This window comes from Sminthopsis crassicaudata, chromosome 1, assembly GCF_048593235.1.
Source record: "Sminthopsis crassicaudata isolate SCR6 chromosome 1, ASM4859323v1, whole genome shotgun sequence".
In the NCBI taxonomy this organism is placed as follows: domain Eukaryota; kingdom Metazoa; phylum Chordata; class Mammalia; order Dasyuromorphia; family Dasyuridae; genus Sminthopsis; species Sminthopsis crassicaudata.
The window spans coordinates 94,664,906-94,685,203 of NC_133617.1; the positions used below are offsets into that span (position 1 = coordinate 94,664,906).

Here is a 20,298-nt window from a genome sequence, read left to right on the forward strand (position 1 = left end):
ATAATTTTTTGAAATAATAGATAAAGGAGTCCAACCAAACTCCTTTTATGAAACAAATATAATACCAATACCTAAGCCAGGATGAGTAAAAAGAGAGAAAAAAAATTATAGAACAAATTTGTTAATGAATATAGATGTAAAAAAATCTAAATAAAATACTAGTAGGAGACTACAACAATGCATCACAAAGATTAAACGACGACCAAGTGAGAGTTATACCACAAATACAGAGATGATTTAACATAAGGAAAACTATTAATGTATTTTATCAATATAATTTTTTAAATTTTATCAATAAAAAAGTAATAAAAAATTATATGATTATGTCAGTAGACACAGAAAAATTCTTGATAAAATACAACAGTCATTTTCTCTTAAAATGGCCAAAAAAATTTATCTAAAATGGTGAGTAAGCATTATTTGTAATGGGACTAAGCTAGACACCTTCCCAATAAGATTTGGATCAGAATAAAGATGCCCATTATCACTAATATTATTCAATATTGTATTAGAAACAATAGCAATAAGAAAAAAATAAATAGAAAGGATCAGAATAGGAAATGAGATAATAAAGCTATTTCTCTTTGAAGATATTATATATATATACTTGAAGATATTATATATATACTATTATATATATACTTGGAAAATCCTGAACATTCAACTAAAAAGGTAGTGGAAACAATAATTTTAGCAAAATAACAGGATATAAAATGAGCTCATATAAATCATTTGCATTGCCTATATATCATCAAAACTCTATAAGAAGAGATAATAAGAGATACCTCATTTAAAATAACTGTAGATTATATAAAATATTTGGGAGGATGATTGCCAAGACAAACTGAGTTGTACATGGGTAGACAAATCTAATATAATAAAAATGACAATTCTACTTAAATGAACTTAATTATTCAAGGCCACATCAATTAAACCACCAAAAATTATTTTATTGAGCTAGAAAAAAAACAACAACAAAAAACAACTATAATAATTTATTTATGTATTTGAAAGAACAAAAGTCAAGAATATCAAAGGGATTAATGAAAATGTGTAAAGAGGGAGGTTTAGCAGTTCCAGATGTTAACTTATAGCATAAAGCAATAATTATTAAAACTATCAGGTAATGGCAAAAAAAAAAAAAAAAAAAAAAAGTGAATCAGTGGAACAGAATAGACATATAATGCATAATAGTAAATTATTATAATAACCTTATGTTTGACAAAAGTGAGGATTTCAGCTTTTGGGATAAAAAATACACTTAATAAAAATTGTTTGGAAAGTAGTTTGTCAAAAATTGGGTTTAGATCAATATCTTACATCATTTGCCAAACTAAGGTCAATGGTCATGGATACATGATATAAAGGGAAATAGCATAAGAAACCTAGAAAAACATGGAACACTTATTAGACATATAAAGAAGAGATGAATTCATGAAGAAATAAGAGATAGAGGGCATTGTAAGATGTGAAATAATTTTGATTACATTAAAATAAAAAAGGTTTTATACAAGTAAAATCAATGTAGCCAAAATTAAAAGGGAAATATAAAATTAGAGAAAATGTTATAGATGGTTTCTCCAATAAAGGTCTCATATCAAATATGATCGAAGCAGTTTTTTATTTTTGTTTTTTTTGTTTTTTTTTTTGCTGAGGCAATTGGTGTTAAGTGACTTGTCCCGGGTCACACAGCTAGGAAGTGTTAAGTGTCTCAGCACAGATTCGAACTCAGGTCCTCCTGACTTCAGAGCTGGTGCTCTATCCATTATGCCATCTAGTTATCCCCCAGATATCAAATATGTAGAGAACTTTGTCAAATTTATAAGAAGGTGAATCATTCCTTCAATTGATAAGTGGTCAAAAAAATATGAACAGGCAGTTTTTCAATAAAGATATTAAACATATACATATATATATATATATATATATATATATGTATATATAACCCTGATAAAATCATGCTTAACAGTAAGTATCTTGGCCTCCATTGCATGAATGATGGGAGTTGAGATTCCTTTCTAATTGCCCAACCCATGGCTGACCTTGATTCACAAATCCTGATCAAAGGCACCCTTTGAATATCGGGGCCCAGCCCCACCATCTGCTCAGCTTCCCCCAGCCCTCACCTGATTTGAACTAACTGAAAAGCCAGCAGAGAACTTGGGGGTACTGCCCATCATCTTCTAGGTATAAAAAGGGCCAAACCCGGGCCCTCTTTGCAGGAGCCCTCCCAGCCAACACATGGTATCCTTCCAGCCTTGTAGGGGTTCCTGCTTGCCCAGAGTCCACCTTTGGCCCTGGCGTCTTTCTAACTGAGCTTTATTTCCAAATTCCTACAATAAACCTTTTATTTATCAATCTAGGTTTTCGGGCCTGTAAATTCATTTTACAGGGGACACTGCGCCTCATGGGATTATCTATGCTCCGAGAAATGGGGTTCCCCCTTTCCTTTCCCTCATTATGAAGACCATCTACTTAACATTTTAACCCTCAAATTCATTAGGTGCTTCTAAAGGGATTTGGGGATGTTTGGCTTTTTCTGCTGGCTCAATTCCCCATTACTTGTGTCACTGCCCCCCCCAATTTCAGGGTTCCTGGAATTTTGTTGCATTTAACCACTTAACAGTCAGATTCACTTTAACAAAAGAATATTTACTTCAAAGAGGCAATAAGAACAAATATACAAATATTCACTTTAGTCTTGAGGGAAAAGAGAGGGATTAGGTTCACAGTTTACCTCATAGTTCCGTAAGTTCCAAGATGCAAGCCCACCCTGAGTCATGTTCTCAAGAATTCTCTTCTGGATTGGCAGCAACATCTGACCTGGAATCTTGCCTCCAAAATCTCCATAACTCAAGCTTTTGGTGGAGTGGCTCCCACTAACTGTGCCTTGAACTGAAAAGGACAAGTGAGAACAAACCAAAACTCCAAAGTCATTGTATGAGACTGCAGCGCCTAAAGCAGATTTCAATTCAATAAGCATTTATTTAATGCTTCCTTTAAGGGCACACATATTTATAGAAACTGCTGAGAAGGCACATGAATGAGGAAAACTCCTATGTTCAAGATAATTCACAATCCCCAAATGTAAACTTTGGAGTCCTCTTTCTGTCTCATGTATTATCTATAAAAATTCCTTGATGAATGTACTTCTATATCAATTAGATGCTACTATGTCTAAAGTGAACTGATCTGCACTATGCTTGACTAACACCTCAGAAGGCATAACATTTTAGTCAAAATTAGTTGATCCCAAGAAATTAATCTGACTCTTGGCTTCCAAACTGTTAATTCTACTTATCTAGATTTACTCTTTAAGTAAATGTACGACCCATCATTTCTAGATACAAACTTAGCTAATGAATTTCTGAAATCTTTCTTCCTCTTCTTCTCTCTGTTTTCTCTCTCATCTCTCTGAGTTAAGACTCTGGAGAGTTTTCCTGAATAAGTTCTTCTTAGGTTATAGTTAGTAAACAAATCCTCATCTATTTATAATCAGGGAAATTACATTTGTCCCCAAATCATACTACAATTCTGGTATTCACATTTCTCCAGTATATAACAGCTTATCACATTTAAAACCCAGCAACAGCTGATTCAGAACTCTGAAGCAGAAAGTAACTGTTCAAGCAACAATTTCTTTTGGAACTGTGAGCACGTTTAACTAATCAACAAACTAAAATAGTACAGTTAGATCCTAACTAATGTAATTATGAATCCCTCTGAAGAAGTCACATTATTTGAATTCACACTTTCTATTCATATAATTCCATATTTCCATTGGGCTATAACCAATCATATTTCCACAATCATTACTTCAAGTAATGTAAATCTGAATATAAATGATCAGTTTAGAGAATTTATTATTCACACTAATTGGGACCTAGCTATAGATAACTTTTATTGTATGATATGAATCTTAAATCTTTGAAGTCATTCCTGTGAGTCAATGAGAATAGACTCTCTTTGCATTAGAACATATTTCTTTTCTTTTTTTTTTCATTTTTTTAAATTAAAGCTTTTTATTTTTCAAAACATATGCATGGACAATTCAACATTAGCTCTTGCAAAACCCTGTGTTCCAATTTCCACCCCCTTGCCCTATGCCTTTCCCTAGATGGCATAGGTGGTCCAATATATGTTAAACATGGTAGAAATATATGTTAAATCCAATATATCCATACATCTTTATACAATTATTGTGCCACACAAGAGAAAAAGTGAAGTAAAATAAAATGTAAACAAACAATAACAAAGAGTGAAAATGCTATGTTATGAACCACATTCAGTTCCCACAGTCCTCTCTCTGGGTTTAGCTGGCTCTCTTCATCATTGAACAATTGGAACTGGTTTGAATCATCTCATTGTTGAAGTAAAACGAGCAGAACCAGGAAATCATTATACACAGCAACAAGAAGATTATATGATGATCAGTTCTGATGGACATGGCTCTCTTCAACAATGAGATGATTCAAACTCCTCAAAATTGGTAACTTTAATAATCTTGATGTTACCATTCCCAGGTCCACCAATAATGAATCAATATTCCTGGACCTAATCTTATATAACACTCCAAAATTGAGTAATTTAACTAAGTTTAGAAATTGAGGCCATCTCATTTCCAAAATATATAGAGAATTGATTCTAATTTATAAGAAATCAAGCCATTCTCTAATTGATAAATGGTCAAAGGATATGAACAGACAATTTTCAGATGAAGAAATTGAAACTATTTCTAGCCATATGAAAAGATGCTCCAAGTCATTATTAATCAGAGAAATGCAAATTAAGACAACTCGGAGATACCACTACACACCTCTCAGATTGGGTAGGATGACAGGAAAAGATAATGCTGAATATCGAAGGGGATGTGGGAAAACTGGGACACTGATACATTCTTGGTGGAATGATGAATACATCTAGCAATTCTTGTTGTATCCTTGTATATCTTAGAATCAGCGGAGTCAGGATAAGCAAAAGTTTTTATTCTTGGTCTTTTGGGGTCACCATCAGGGGATTAGATATAAGAATCTACACACCTCCTTTCTTTCTCTCCACCGCCAAAGAATGATCCTGCTTGTCCTACTCCACCCTCTGATCTCTCTTCCCCTTCTCGATCCACACCTACAGATCGAGCCTGCACAGAGTTGAGTAGGGTCATCCTCCAAGCATATGTTAATAGAGAATTATCCAACTGGCAATTAGGTTATCTTGCATTAAGTGCATCTGCTCAGTTCTATACCTTTATACATTCTGGAGAGCAATTTGGAACTATGCTCAAAAAATTATCAAACTGTGCATACCCTTTGATCCAGCAGTGCTACTAGATCTTAAAGAAGGGAAAGGGACCCACACGTGCAAAAATGTTTGTGGCAGCCCTTTTTGTAATGGTAAGAAATTGGAAATTGAGTGGATGCCCATCAATTGGAGAATGGCTGAATAAGTGATGGCATATGAATGTTATGGAATATTATTGTTCTGTAAGAAATGGCCAGCAGGATGATTTCAGAAAGGCCTGGAGAGACTTATATGAACTGATGCTGAGTGAAATGAGAAGGACCAAGAGATCATTATACACTTCAGCAATAATACTATATGATCAATTCTGATGGACATGGTTCTCTTCAACAATGAGATGAACCAAATCAGTTCCAATTGTTTAATCAGAGAAGAGAATCAGATATACCCAGCAAAAGAACTATGGGAAATGAGCATAAGCCATGACATAGCATTTCAACTTCTGTTTCTGTCCACTTGCATTTTTGTTTTCCTCCTCAGGTTATTTTTACTTTATGTCTGATTTTTCCTGTGCAGCAAAATAACTGTATGAATATGTATACACATATTGTGTTAAAAATATACTTTAACATGTTTTGGTCTACCTGCCATCTAGGGGAGGGAAGGGAAGAAGGAGGGGAAAAATTGGAACAGAAGGTTTTGCAAGGGTCAATGCTGAAAAATTACCCATGCACATATCTTATAAAAAAAAACTATAATAATAATAAAAAAAAAGAAGTTGAGGCCATAAGAGATGATCTCTTCATTAGTTGCTAATTAATCTCTTGAATGAATCAAAGAAAACAGTGGGATAGGATAAAGTGATCAGATTTCAAGGTGATCTTTAAAATCATCTCACTAATTAAAGGAAATAGATTCAAAGAAGAACCCAGCTCCTGATGGAGTAAGCAGAAAAACCATAGAAGCAAAGAAACAGGAACTTTAGAAAGTTACATGTAACTGAAGAAAGGTAAACCAGGTGGAGCTGAGAGAGAAGAGCAAGCAGAAGTAACTCCTGAAAGAAAGGTAGGGATTCTAGAAGTAAGTTATGCTTGGCTTAATTGGGACATATAAGCTGTTACCTGGAAAATGGATGAGTCAAAGAACAAATCATAGATATAATATAATTGAATTAAAAATAATGAAAACATTGAGACAATGTACCAAAATTTTTATGATGAAGCCAAATAGTTCATAGGGGGAAATTTGTAGCTATAAAAGAAAAAGAATATATTGAGGTGCCTTACAGGAATAGAAGGAATCACAGGAAAGAAAATAGATAATTTTGATTATAGAACATTAAAAAGTTTTTGCATAAATAAAATCTGTGCATCAAAAATATAAAGGAAACAGCTTAGAAAAATAATCCTTGTAAAAAACCAGATCATATAGCTAGAAAATACTCCAGGAAGGATTAAACTCTGGTCTTCTAGTCTCTAAGTCTATATGCTATATTCACCATACCACTTAATTCCCTGAGACAGTGTCTCTTATTTTTATAAACCTGCCAAGTTGTTAAATGCTGAATAGGTTTCATTAACTAAGGCTGACCCCAAAATAATTCTAGTGGCCTAGGATGCTCAGATGATGAATTCTTCTTTTTGTGCAGGTCTTAAAGGTAAGCTTTAGAGATGATGACCAATTCCATTATTTAGTTATTTTGATCTTTTCCCACTTGGTCTTCTTCCCTTTAGATTCCAAACTGATCCAGAAAGCAGTGGAAATAAAAGTTAGCTGAGCTGTTTGGGGGAAGGAGAAATTGTCTATATGTATACACTCTCACACAATCCCTACCCTCTACCACTTCTACAAGTCATTAATATATATCCAGGGACACAAACACTTAGAATGTGTGTATGGTATCTTTCGTTTTGTCTGTATAGGTCAGAGTCCAGAGACCTCAGAGTGGACTTTCCTACTCAAGAAAAAAATAGAAGTTGTACCTTCCCATTGTGGAAAAAATATCCTGGAAAAATGAATGAAAACCCCATACAGTGTTTGTTTATGCAGCAGTTTAAAGCTGTGAGCAATGTCCCTGAACTTAGCCTTCCATATAAAAACGGGAGGGATTTGTTGGGTAGCATAATCCAGAATTTAGTCTAACAGAAAAAGTAAAATTTTGAGATACTGCTTGTCTTGGGGGTTGCTATGAATGAAGCCCAAAGTCTAGGAGTTCAGAGATTCTCCCTTAAGAAGATTGCTTATTACCTCCCTGTGATTGCTTCACATGTTTTCTATGTCTTATTTCTGGGCTCCTATGAGGTATTTAATTTTCTGAGGTGAGAGAAATGATTACTAAATGATTGCTAGGGAGATCTAGAGTCCCCTTCACCCCCCCTTTTTTTTCCCTAAAGTTCTCATTTCAAGTTTTAATGTCTGAGGAATAGAACCAATGATGGCAGATAAAATTAATGTTCTCTATCTTATTGGTTATAAGGAATTTAGTCTAAGGTGAAACTCTTGCCTACTGTGTTCTACTCTGACTTGGGTTGGGGAATATAGGATTTTTTGTCTGGATTCCAGGCTTGGGATAATTTGAAAGTAAATGACATGATTAAAGTCATTCCCTGCCCCCTCATTAGAGTATGTCCACCTCTCATTATAATACTTATTATCTCTTATTAATTGTTAATCAGTCAGAATTGATTGCCACCCTCAAAAACACCCACTCTTCCAAGGGCATATAAACTGAACCCATTTCCACCATTCATCTTTTGTCTGAGAGAAATGACCAAATAACCACCCTCTTTTATTAACAATATATTAACATTATTAAGAAAACCATTAATTACCCAGAAACTATATCTCTCAAATTTTTTAAATGTCACAAAGGGAAGGAATAATTGCTATGCTGTGCCCTATATATATTCGTTACTTGAAGTGCAAACTCAAAATGAAACAACAGTGTGACCCAGTGACCATAAAAGACGTGATATTAGATAAAATTAGGAAGCATAATTTCCAAGACAAAGGAGATGTTAGTCTCTGTATACTGAAGTAATCTGTTCCATTTCCAGTACTACATTCTGAAAAGGATAGATGAGCATAGAGAAAAATATGACCAGGAAGGTCAAGATTCATGTAATATAAGAATTAATTAAAGTACTTGAGCATATTTAATCTTGAGAAAAGAAGATGTTGGAAAGGTTATGGGAATAACAGTTGTCTTCAAATATTTGAAAGGCTATTGTATAATAAAAAAATAATGAGAATAATAATAACTATCATTTAGATAGTGTTTTAAGGTTGTAAAGCTCTTTGCATGTGTTAATTCATTGATGTTTATAATAGCTATGCAAGGTGTTATTATTAATCCTATTTTACAGATTAGCAAACTGAGGCTGAATGAAGTCAAATAACTTGCCCAGGTTCACATAGCCACTCAATGTCTGAGATAGGATTTGAACTCAAGTTCTCCCTAATTCTATACATTTACTATGCCAACTAGTAGTGAGGAGTGGGGATGGGGGGAAAGGATAAGGAAAGGGGGTGGGGTGAATTGGTTAAGGTATGGGTTGGATTAGTTGATTTCTGAACTCTTTTCCAACCTTAAGGTGCTGTGGCTCTTTAAGCCTCTCATTTCTCTTCCATTTCTGAAGCTTTGTGATTTTTTTTTTTTTTTTGACATTGTAAAGTGAAAACTCTTACTTCCTGGTTTCCCTTTCTTTTAAGACTCAATTAAAGTCTTGTCTTCTGCAAGAAGCCTTTCCCAGTCTTACTTCACTTTAATGTCTTCTTTCTGAGACTATTCTCAATTATCCTGTATAAATCTTGTTTGTACATAATTGTTTGCATTTTGTTGCACCCATTATATTGTGAGGTCCTTAAGAGAATAAACTATTTTTCTTCCTTTCTATTATGATCAAAGTCTGGCATATAGTAGATACTTAATAACTGCTTGTTGACTTAACTTTGTTTAATTAAAGATGAAAAGTAGTTATTTTGAAACTCCCCTAAATGACTTTATTTTGAAAACTTTATATTGCTCAGGCACATTTGTATCTTCTACTCTTTTGTCTTTTCAAGGTGGTAAAATAAATACTATAAAAAGAGTTAACAGAGAGCTGTTATCATTTTCATTTTTTTCAGCTTTTAAGGTGGCCATATTAATATTCACAGGCAATTGAGTTTTGAGACCATTTTAAATTTTCTTTTTCCCCAAAATTCACTTTGGTAACAACAGCCTGGAGAAGCAATCCATCTGTTAATCAATAAATAACATTTAAAATGCTGTTGCAGGAAAAATACTTTGCACAAAGCCAATCTTGTCAGCTCTGCAGAACAATACTGACTTCCTGATGAAAATCAATTCAAAGCAATATGGTCAGGGTTGCTAACAGAAACAGATGAAAAAAAGGGAAAGCCAATTAACAGGGTTTTTTTTACTCATTTTATTCTAGATAAAGTTATTCTGACATAACATACCTAGAAAACAATCTGTATTGTAAAATCCAAACAAGCAGTGTAACATATTGGGATCCTTTTGCCTGAAATTATCTAACTCGTATTTAGCAGCATTTTGAGATCCCAGATTTTTAAACCTTTGAAGAGCCAATGAGTGTACCATTTAATATAATTTCTGCATCCTAGCAAAATTACTTGACAAACACGAGTGATACTTGATGATGGAAATCACAAAATGTTACTGTTCTGATGGGTGACTGATGTGATAGAGATACAAGGTCAGTGGTAATAGAAGAGAGCTGGGTCCCTGCCCATCAGGAGATACAAGATTTACTAGATCTTTGAAACTTGTGCAAATCTACATTTCTTAAAGCAGGAAATCAAATTTCTAATTTTTAACTTGGGCACATCAGGGGACAGTTTGTACTTAGAGTAAAATTCTATGATCATAAAGATCAGTTAAACCTCTTCATATTTTAAATGAAAAACAGGCTCACTGATTTAGAGCTATTGGGGGCCTTAGATCTTGATCTTAGGATATAATTATAGAATCATAGATTTAGAGCTGGAGTCTATCTCCTCATTCTACAGATAAGAAATCAGTACCATCCCCCTCCTGCTCTTTCTCCTTTTTCCTTATTTTAGAACTTATGTAATTTCTTATAGCCAATTGTATTATGTGTTATATATATGTATATATATATATATATATATATATATATATATATATATATATATATATATATATATATATATATAGAGAGAGAGAGAGAGAGAGAGAGAGAGAGAGAGAGAGAGAGAGAGAGAGAGAGAGAGAGAGAGAGAGAGAATGTTTCCTTAGGAATTGAATCAGGACCATTATCATTGTAATATCCAATTAATTGCTCTCCCACTGTTTCCACTTATTTGGTTCTAATTTTTCTTCCTTAGAGAACCAAGGAGTCCTGTATTCTAATGTATCTAAGAGTCCAATGATCTGCTATGCTTGCTACACATTTCCCTTGGGGTGGGGAAGGCTCTCTTCTTAGTATTTACCCCATTTTAGTTGTGACTAGTTTATTCACCTTATTTCTGGGTCCTAGGGACTTCTCCACTGAACTTATCATCACGTCAGTTGAACTGCTGAGTGTAGGTCCTTACACCCATGTTTGGGCACCAACATGTAACATTTGGGCTAGCTTTCTGGAGGACCTCAGGATCAGCTGGAGTCCTTGCTATTAAAGGAGGAATGAAGGAGGTTTGACAGGAGGCTAGTCAAAGATGGAATGTCTCATTTCCAGTCCTCAGCCCTTAAATACCCTATTACAATCACCTCATTGTCATACTGATTATGTGTGAACTAGAGAACCATTACATCACCATGCTAAGTACTAAGTATATGTAAACTAGAGAACCATTGTCTCATCAATTCCACTGAGTTAACACTGTGTTATAAGTATCCTTGTTTCAAGTATACTTCTCCAGAGTTCTGGCCCTCTACAACAAGGGATCTGAGGACCAGAGAAATCAATTGACTGACCCAAGTTCATATAGATATGTAATGAAAGAGCCAGGCCTCTGACTCCTAATCCAGCAATCATTCCTGTGTTCAGAAATTTGGGGAATTTTTCTTATATTATTTCTTGTGTTATAGTGCTCAAGTTTTGTGACCTTTTATATTCTTTGGGAGATTTACAATTCTATGTATCTTGTTTTCAAGATTAATGTTTTGCTTGTATATCATGGTTTCTTTGAACATAGTCACTTTTTGCTTCTATTCTTTTAGATTGTTCTTTACTTCTGTGGATTTACATTTCTGATCAGTTGTTTTCTATTTTTATTCTTTGGTGAGACTTGTAATCATAGATATAAGTTTTTCTACTTTGTCATTTACTTTAGTTTGATAGGACACATTCTGCTTTATAATTTTTATTTCTTTTTTAAAACAATCAGGAACATTCTTCCATGAAGTTCTATGCTCTCTTGGGAATCTACAGGATTTTTTGTCTCATCATCTTTTAAGAAAGCAGAATAATTATAACATTATTCATCTAAAATATAATTTATGGATAAATATATTCATCTGCATATTGAAACAATCATTTATATAAAAATCATCAGGTCAGAATAATTGTCAGAATAATTTTATCTAGAGCAAAATGAATTTTAAAAACTTGTTACTTTTTTTTTTTTTTAAACAATATTTATTGATGGATACCTGGTTTCACTTAGCTGATTTGAAGAACACACTTATCTTCCCTATTGGGTTTATTTACTTAAATAAGTTGAGTTCTTAGAGTTTTCTTCCTCCTGAAGTTCTCTCCTGAGTTCTTGGTGATTTCAGTCTTTTAACATTTATTTCTTTTTGTTCATTTTCTGACTCTTCCTTTGTAGATCGACCTCAAAACTATATCAACCTTCTTCCAATCTTGTGCACAATAGTATGTTTCACAGGCTTTACTGTCTGCTTCAGGTAACTGGTATGGCATGAGAGTAGGATATGAACAAAACTGATCCCAGTTGGATGCTGCCTTCTTTCCCTAGTGGAGTATCACTTGAGAGCCATGCAGGGGCATCTTGCCTTATTTTTTATTTTTTTGCTTCTTAGTTCTTTTCCTGGGCTCTTTTGATGTACAGGTTTTACCATGGTGCTATCCTAGACAGGGCAAGTTTCTGCTTTTTGTTTTTCTGGGACATTGGGAGAGGAAGAGTAGAAGTGAATTCTCTATCAAGATCATGAGTTGGCTTATGCAGCCTTGCTTTAGCATCACGGGCATATGATGCTGATTGAGCTTGTTGGGGGTTAAGGATCAGGTTTCTCTGATGTTAGTTCATGTAATACTACATTGCTAAGGTTCTTGGTTTCCTAGACTGTAGAAGGAACCGAAAATAATTTTTATCTTTTGCACATAATTCTGATTTCAGAGAGATTTGAAAGGTCAGTGAAGACTGATTTAATTTTCCATTTTGTTAGTTATTTGACTTCCACCCAGTCTTCTTTCCACTGTGCGACCTTAATTCTACACCTGGTAAATTCCTTTCTGATGTCCTATAAAGGTTTTTCAGATTTTATTTCCTTTATGGAGCCTTCCTTTATCTCACTAATTGGCCACAAGTTTCCTCCCTTCCCTCAACCCTACTCCCTTTTACCTATCTTAGATCACATAACAATTTGAATATATTATTATAAATCTCTGTTTCCAAAACTGGTGTGTAAGCTCTACAAGGGAAGAGATGTTTATATCTTTTTCCCTAACCTCTAACTCTATGGAATGTAATGCAATTAGCAAATAATCCTTTATATAATGATATTATAGTGGAATGCAGGACTCCAGCCTTTTTGTTGGTACAGAATGGTTACACAGCTCTTCCATGTCTGAGTGAGGGGGAGGGGTTGGTGAGAAAGAACTGGGGAAAATAGAGAGAGATCCTAATTTATCTGGCTTCTGGCATGGAAAGAGGACATAAGCAATTCCATCATCTCTCCAGGGAGAGGTTCCTTGTCAATCAGAAAATGACCAAAGAAAAAGGAAAATAGCAACATGTAGACCTTTGATTGTGTCCCTATTCTCAGTTTACTTTAATAGGAAGTGGAGAAATTTCTCTTAGCTGTGATTGGGAACTCTTTCTGATTTATCTATTTCGAGGGCAGGAGATTATTCATTCTGATTTATTGTCTTAAGTAATATATTTTCCTCTGTAAACTTCTCTGATTTGTTTCTTTCAGCTTGAATAAATGGATGTATTTGCTATTCATTTTGTATATATACACATCTTTTGTAATTGGCATGTGGTGGTAAGGAATTCAGGCTATTGGATTTATAGCTTGGGACACTCCTTCCTGCAGGAACTAGTCAGGATTAAGGAACAAGAACAAAGCTTTAACCTAAGAATCATTGCCAGTAGAGTTGCATTCTTTTCTTACTATTTTTCTATCTCTACAAGCTTTGTCTGAGAAGAGCAGAGTAATAAACCTCAGGGCTCCAATCTCGGGCTTCCCTGTTAGCAGGAATTAAAGTCTTGCTTCCAGAAGGTGAGTGGAAGTCTGGAGATATCTACAAACAACACAGAGTGATCAATGTTTCATTCTTATTAAACTATAGGCCCAGTGGCCCATTGGCCATAACCCCTCAGCGGGCCTGGCTGCGGCGTAGTTTGAGAACCCCTGCGTAGTATAAGCTCTAAGCGGGCCGGATCCTCCGGCGGCTTTCTCGTAGGCACTATTGTTGAGTTTGGAGATAGCCACAGTCCTCCCATTTTTACACATTGCCGCCCTTTTACTGATACCAGCTTTGCCTGTCACTGCACCTTCTCTCTCTAAATAGGCGTTTCCCATAGGAGGCATTTTTACACACTGAGACATAGGCCAGAAGGCTTCTAGCGAGGACTTTAGAAATCACCTAACCGCATCCTTTATTTTACATCCAAGAAAGGTGATTTGTCCAAATCTGGACCGCTGGACTTGGGTTCTAATTGCAGACATTAGGCAGGAGATGGCGGATTCTTACTAAGGTGTGACTTGAAAACTTAAATGAGTTGTCAGGAACTTTAAGTGACTATAGAAAGTCGAGTCATTTTTTTTGGAGAAAAATGCGTTTTTAGAAGTCTGATGTCTGTAGAAAAGCGCTTGCCTCCCACGGAAGCTTATTTTAGCCATCCAGAAAGCACTAGGGACTATCAGACCAGAAAACAGATAACCTGTAGGTATGAGGTAGGAGGAAGGAGCACGCCAAAATGTAAAACCTTTATCTCCCCCAAACTGCATAAACTCCAGTTACGGGGCTTGTGAAAACCTGAATGAGTGGAGTTCAAAGAAGCTGGAAAAAGTACAGGAGAACCAGGAACTACAATCAGGCATGCGCACTAGGCCGGAAATACTCCTGGGACTTTCCAGCTCGCCCCCCCTCCTACACTTAAACCGATGCGGACGCTCGGGACGCCAGCGTCAACGTCCCAAAGGGAGGAGGGCGAAGACTCCATCCGCCATGTTGAATATCGCAGATTCGCCATAACCTCTCCAGCTCTTTTTTTAAAAAAAATAAAATTGGAAAACAAGTCGCTAGCGGAGAGTCCGGCCTTTCCAGTCTGCACGGAAGGGACCTGACGCTAATTTTTTTAGCTCCGAAGGGGCGTTGCTATGGAGACGCAAGCAGCCGGTAAGGCGGGTTGGGGACGGGAAAGAGAAAGATATGAGTGGGGGGGTGGGGCTCCCGGGAATCCGTTTGGAATGTAGCGTTGGGTAGAAGTGCTGAGGCCGTCGTGGCGGCGGAGGGATTCCTTGTCGCGCGTCGTTTTGGTGAAGCGAAAGGATGGGGCGGGCATTGGGGAGAGGACCCGCGAATGTAGTGCCGTCAGGGAGTGAAGCGTCTGATCTGATCACGCCGTCTTAAAAAAAAAAAAAAAAAAAAAAAAAAGTAGTGCGCACGGCCTTCGGTGGTGGTAGTGGTGGTGGTGAAGGGGAAGAGAATAGGTTTCCATGGGAACGAGGTGGGGCGCTCTTGCTATTTGGGGCGACACGTGCTTTTCCTGGGCCTATGAGGCTAGACCTGGAGGAGTATTCTTGGTGGCGGCGAAAATATCGAGTGCAAACGCAGAGGAAGTTGGAGAAGTCTGGGCCTAGGGGGACGGCTTCCAAAGCTCCCACGCCAAGTGAAATTTATGCCTGGACTTTTTTGTCTTTGTCTTTTGAGCGGACGGAACAAAGAAGCTAATGAGAATCCAGGCCTAGAAATGGAAAATAAAACACCTCAAAAGCAGATTTTTTTTTGGATTTATACTTGTGCCTGCGTTTTTAAGTGATACATGTTTGGAAAATAGTAACGCACTGTAGTGATGACTTCACATGTTGCCGCATCGTGTAACTTTATTGCTATAAAGTTTTACTCTATATGTCCCGGAGTTCAGATTTCAGTCTCAGACCCCTGCAGGGTACGTGATCGGGGCAATCCACTTTTACCTCATTTTACCTCAATTTTACTCTCTGAAACATAGGGGTGGTAACAGCATCCTCCGCCCACAACAGTTACGTGGGTAGGCAGCGAATCTTTAGGGGGGGGGGGAAACAAAAACTCATTTACGAGGAGTTCTTCCCTCCCATAATGCTGATGTATAGTGCAAGTGCTGCCCTTCCCATCGTACAAGTGAGAAAACGGATGCTTTGGGGACTTCCCTGCTGCTGTCTCTCTAGTGCCCGCTTTTTCTGGCCCGTAACCCGCTATTTATGAAACATTTTAAATGGAGTTTAAATCCAGGCTCTCGCTGCTCGATAAGACAAAAATCATTCAGCTTCCTTCTGTGTAAAAGAGTCTGCCTTCTTCTCTTCCCTACCGTAGCTAGAGCCTTCCCTTGGAGTTTCCTCTCCATATGCAGTTTATGGATAATTTTTTTGCATGTTATTTCCTCTGTTATAGTGTTAGCTCCTTCAGGGCAGACACCTTGTTTTTACTTTACTTTGCACTCCTAGTGGTTTGCACAGTTCCTGGAGCAAAGTGAGATCTTAAATGCTTCTTCAGCTAATTGACTATTTAGGTTCTGTCCAAGGTGCTTGTTTTTGTTCCTTAGAACAGCCATCTGGAGGACACCCCAGCCCACACTGTAAGGTGGGTGGGGAAGTCAGTGACGACAAAGATACTGCATTTATGCAGTGTTTTGAGGTATACAAAGTATTTTACAACTGTAATATGTGAGGTATAGCCCGTAATGTCCTGATTGTCTCTCAACTGGAATCCTTCTCTGGGAGGAGGCTTCTTTTCTGTAAATCTTTTTCTCTGTGAGCAGGTTTCTTGGGAGGCCTCTGGAGCCTTCCCCTCCAAAAGTGTGGGATTGCTGGACTTGCGAATCCAATCTTCTCTTTGACTCAATCCAGACTGCCGTCCCAACTCCAAGTCCCAGTCTAGACTGACTCTTCAGACTCAATGTTGCTTCTTGTATCCCCACAGAGAATGGGCTTGTGGGAACTCCTTCAACCAATGAACTTGCTCCTTTTAAAGGTGTAAACTCCTTTTCAGAAGTCTAAAGGTGTAAACTCCTTTTAAAGGTTTGAACTAAAGGTGTGAATTCTGAGCTAGAGAATTGTTTAGACAACCTGAGTTAGCACCTTGTAATCAATCCTAGCAGTAGCCCTCAGAACATGTTCATTTTTCAGATAGTGACTTGCCCAGGTTCACTTTACTGGTGTCTGAGACTAGATTGAGCTCATCTTCCAGATGCCCCTGGGCCACCTGCTGCTTCGCATTCTTGCCCCCTCACTTCCAGTTGTGGAATCACAAGGCCAGAGTTCAGAGCACTTAGCTAGTGAGGCTTTGGGCTTTGCTCTACTACACCTCAGCTTTTTCATCCACAAAATAGATAAAAGAATACTTTGTACCTGGTACCTAGCGAACTAGAAGTATGAGAGTTAATGACTTTGTTATCCTTAAAGAACTAGGAAATGTGAGTTTTATGGCAATATAGTTAGAGGGTAGGATCCAGATAATGCCTGATAGAATGTATTAGGAATCCTAAAAGAGGTAAAAAATGTTGTGGGGTGATTCTGTGTGTAGCTTCTCTGGCTTCCTTCAAATGTCTGAAAAATCTCTCTTCCTGACGGAAGTTTTTCTCTTCTTGAATTCTTCCCTCTGTTTATTAGCTTTAGTTTAATCCTTTATGTAGCTTGTTGATACATAGTTGTTGTTTCCATGTTATCTGCCCTCATTAGACTGAATTCCTTGAGAGTAAGGACTACTTCCTATATTTCTTTGTATCTTCAGCAGTGAGCAGATCTTTTTTTAATGTAGGAGGAGTTCTTACTCTGGGGTCAATGAAATTATTTTTTTTTTTTTTTTTTTTTTTGCTGAAGCAATTGGGGTTAAGTGACTTCCCCAGGGTCACACAGCTAAGGATGTATTAAGTGTCTGAGGTCAGATTTGAACTTGATCCTCCTATCCATTGAACCACCTAGCTGCTCCTAATTTTTTTTAATGTTTTGATAACTTTTTCTATACAATTAGTTTCCTTTGTAATCCAAAATATTTTATGCACTTAAAAATTATTCTGAGAAGAGATACATAAACTTTGGCTGGACTGCCAAAGGAATCCATGACTACCCCCTACTCCCCCCAAACATGAATACTTCCTAGTCTTGTGCTACTTCCAGTATATGGCATCACTTTCCCAAAATTCATGAAGTTACAGAATTTCAGAAATGGCAGTGACTTTCAAGGTCCTCTATTCCAACCTTTATTTGAGTAGTAATTGCCTCTATAATATTCTGGTCTAAACTGAAGATGTCCAGTGTTAAAAGAACTCAGCAGTATCTGAGAAATCAGATTCCACTTTTGTGTAGCTTTAAGTCTCTCCTCCATCTCCCCACTTCCGAAGGGAAAAAGAAAATTGCCTGTAAACATTATTTCAATCAAATCAAGGAAAGTTTCATCTCTACAAGGTCAATTCCTTCAAAATCACATTTACTAAATCCAAGTACTTTAGTTGTGCACAGCTGTGTCAGGTCCTCTCCACATGATTATTTTGAGAAAACATGAATCTCCACCCTTAATGAGCTTTCAGCAAATAGGTAGTACAGATGAAGTTTTATGAAGAGCAAAGGATTTTTAGTTAGAATAGAAGAAAACAAAAACAGATGCCCAGAATCAAATAATTGTTGAATTTAAAATTATTATGAATCTTAGAGATCACATTAATAATAATTGGCAGATACATTTTACTTTGAGTGGAAGTGGAGTATAGTGGTTAGAGAATTTAAGACCCAAGTTCAGGTTATATCTTTGAAACAAGCTAGGCATGTGACTCTGGGCAAGTTAGAATCAGAGGCCCAGTTTAACCTCTTAAGTTATAGGGTACAAGGAAATTCATTATTGAAAGAGCTCTACTCTAATGATATCATAGAAGAAAAAAGGGCATAGTATCTTATAATTAGCAAAATAATTGATATAATTTTAATTGAGCTTTACAATAACTCTTAGATATGACATTTATTATCCTCATTTTACAGATGAGGACACTAAGGGTTGGTAAAGTTAAGTTATTTGTATATGGTTCCACAGCTAATATGCATAATGGAAGGAGTATTTGAATCAAGTGCAGGCTTTTCATTAGATTCCATTGCTTTTCTTATCATCTAGTCCAAATCTCATCTTGTACATTTCCTAACTGAGGGTCAGCTAGTTAACCATGTTATGAGTACTTAAGTTATACTGTGAGGCCCTTATTATGTTTCTGGTCTGGGAAGGGTTCCAAGATACACAAACCTGTTTTATGTGGAATTCTACCTTGAGACACTGGGTCCCTAGAACTTTGGTGTAATTATCACTCAGCTTATTTATTTATCTGTCTGTCAAAGAGGATTTGCTGCAGGTTTATATGTTGTGACCTTCCCAGGGAGCCACATTACCCATGGAAAAGTGGTTTTTTTCCCTTCTTCCCTGCATTTATTTATACCTACTGCATGCATTTATACTTACTATATGCCAGGCACCATGCTAGGTACTATGGAAAGACAAAAACAGAACAGTACTATTTTTAATGAATTTATGAACTTATCTAAAACACACAAGTTTTCAGAAATTATTTATTGCATTCTTTTAGAAGTACTTTGTATCTGGTTGGATGAAGAAATCTTGATTTAAGATTAAATTTTTAAAAATGTAATAAAAGAGATCAAATTTCTACAAGAGACAATGTGGTTTAGAGGAGAGTGTACTGTATCTTGAATTGAATCCTAGATTTGAATATTGTTACCAATATAAAACTGTGCAACCATTGACAAAAAAAATCACTGATTCTCAGTTGACTTATCTAGAATATGAGAATGAAAGCATTTGTGGTACTTCATGGTATTGTGAAGATCACAAGTTAATTAATGTACTCTGTACATTTTAAAGCATCATATAAATGTCTGTTTTTATTGCTATTCTGATGAACTCTCATTAGTAGTTTTAAACCCTTCTTATTACATTAGGATTTTCATGTTCATTCAGAATGGAAATATTAATCGATAAGATACATTTATTAGTATTTTAACAAGCTGCAATTTTCACAGATATAAAATCTCTTCAGATTGTTCTCTAAATCTCAGACTTTTAGTAAAATTAAAAACACTGTATCTAAACCAATTTATTTGTGACCAGTAGCATGACAGTAGTTTCTTCTTTTCTTTATGTTTCATAAAATAGTAACAGCTCAAGGTTTACAGAGTATTTACACTATCTTATTTGATTTCCACTACAGCTCAATGAGTTAGGCATGGTTATTTCCATTTTGCAAATGAGGACATTGAGGTTCAAAGGATAAGTGATTCCTTAACATCTCACCTCTGAAGAGAAAGTTTAAAGGGGATTATTCCAAGTTTAGCACTGTCAAATGAGCTATACATTAGTATCTAAAGTGCTTTGTGAAATTATAATTATGATCATAATTACTGTCATCATCATTATCAGCATCTTCATGGAAGAGAAGAGAATTCTTCCATGTTCTAGTTGCCTTACTCCAAAGACTTAGCCCTTCTTTTGCTTGTAGTCTTTCTTGATCTGAACTATCCTATTGTCACTCTAAAGTATGTCAAAGTGGCCAGCCAGGTGGCTCAGTAGATAAAGTACTGGTCCTAATATCAGGAAGACTTATCTTGAGTTCAAATCTACCTGT

At 36.2% G+C, this 20,298-nt stretch overlaps 1 protein-coding gene across 1 annotated transcript in view; it reads left to right on the forward strand.

Annotated features, from left to right (window-relative positions):
* The first annotated feature begins 14,593 nt into the window (after window positions 1-14,593).
* Window positions 14,594-20,298, forward strand: part of ZFAT (zinc finger and AT-hook domain containing) — a 299,993-nt gene continuing 294,288 nt past the window's right edge. Inside the window, exon 1 of the mRNA XM_074264927.1 lies at window positions 14,594-14,816. Coding sequence (XP_074121028.1) covers window positions 14,798-14,816 — 19 coding nt within the window. The 5' untranslated portion in view covers window positions 14,594-14,797. The remainder of the gene's footprint in view (window positions 14,817-20,298) is intronic.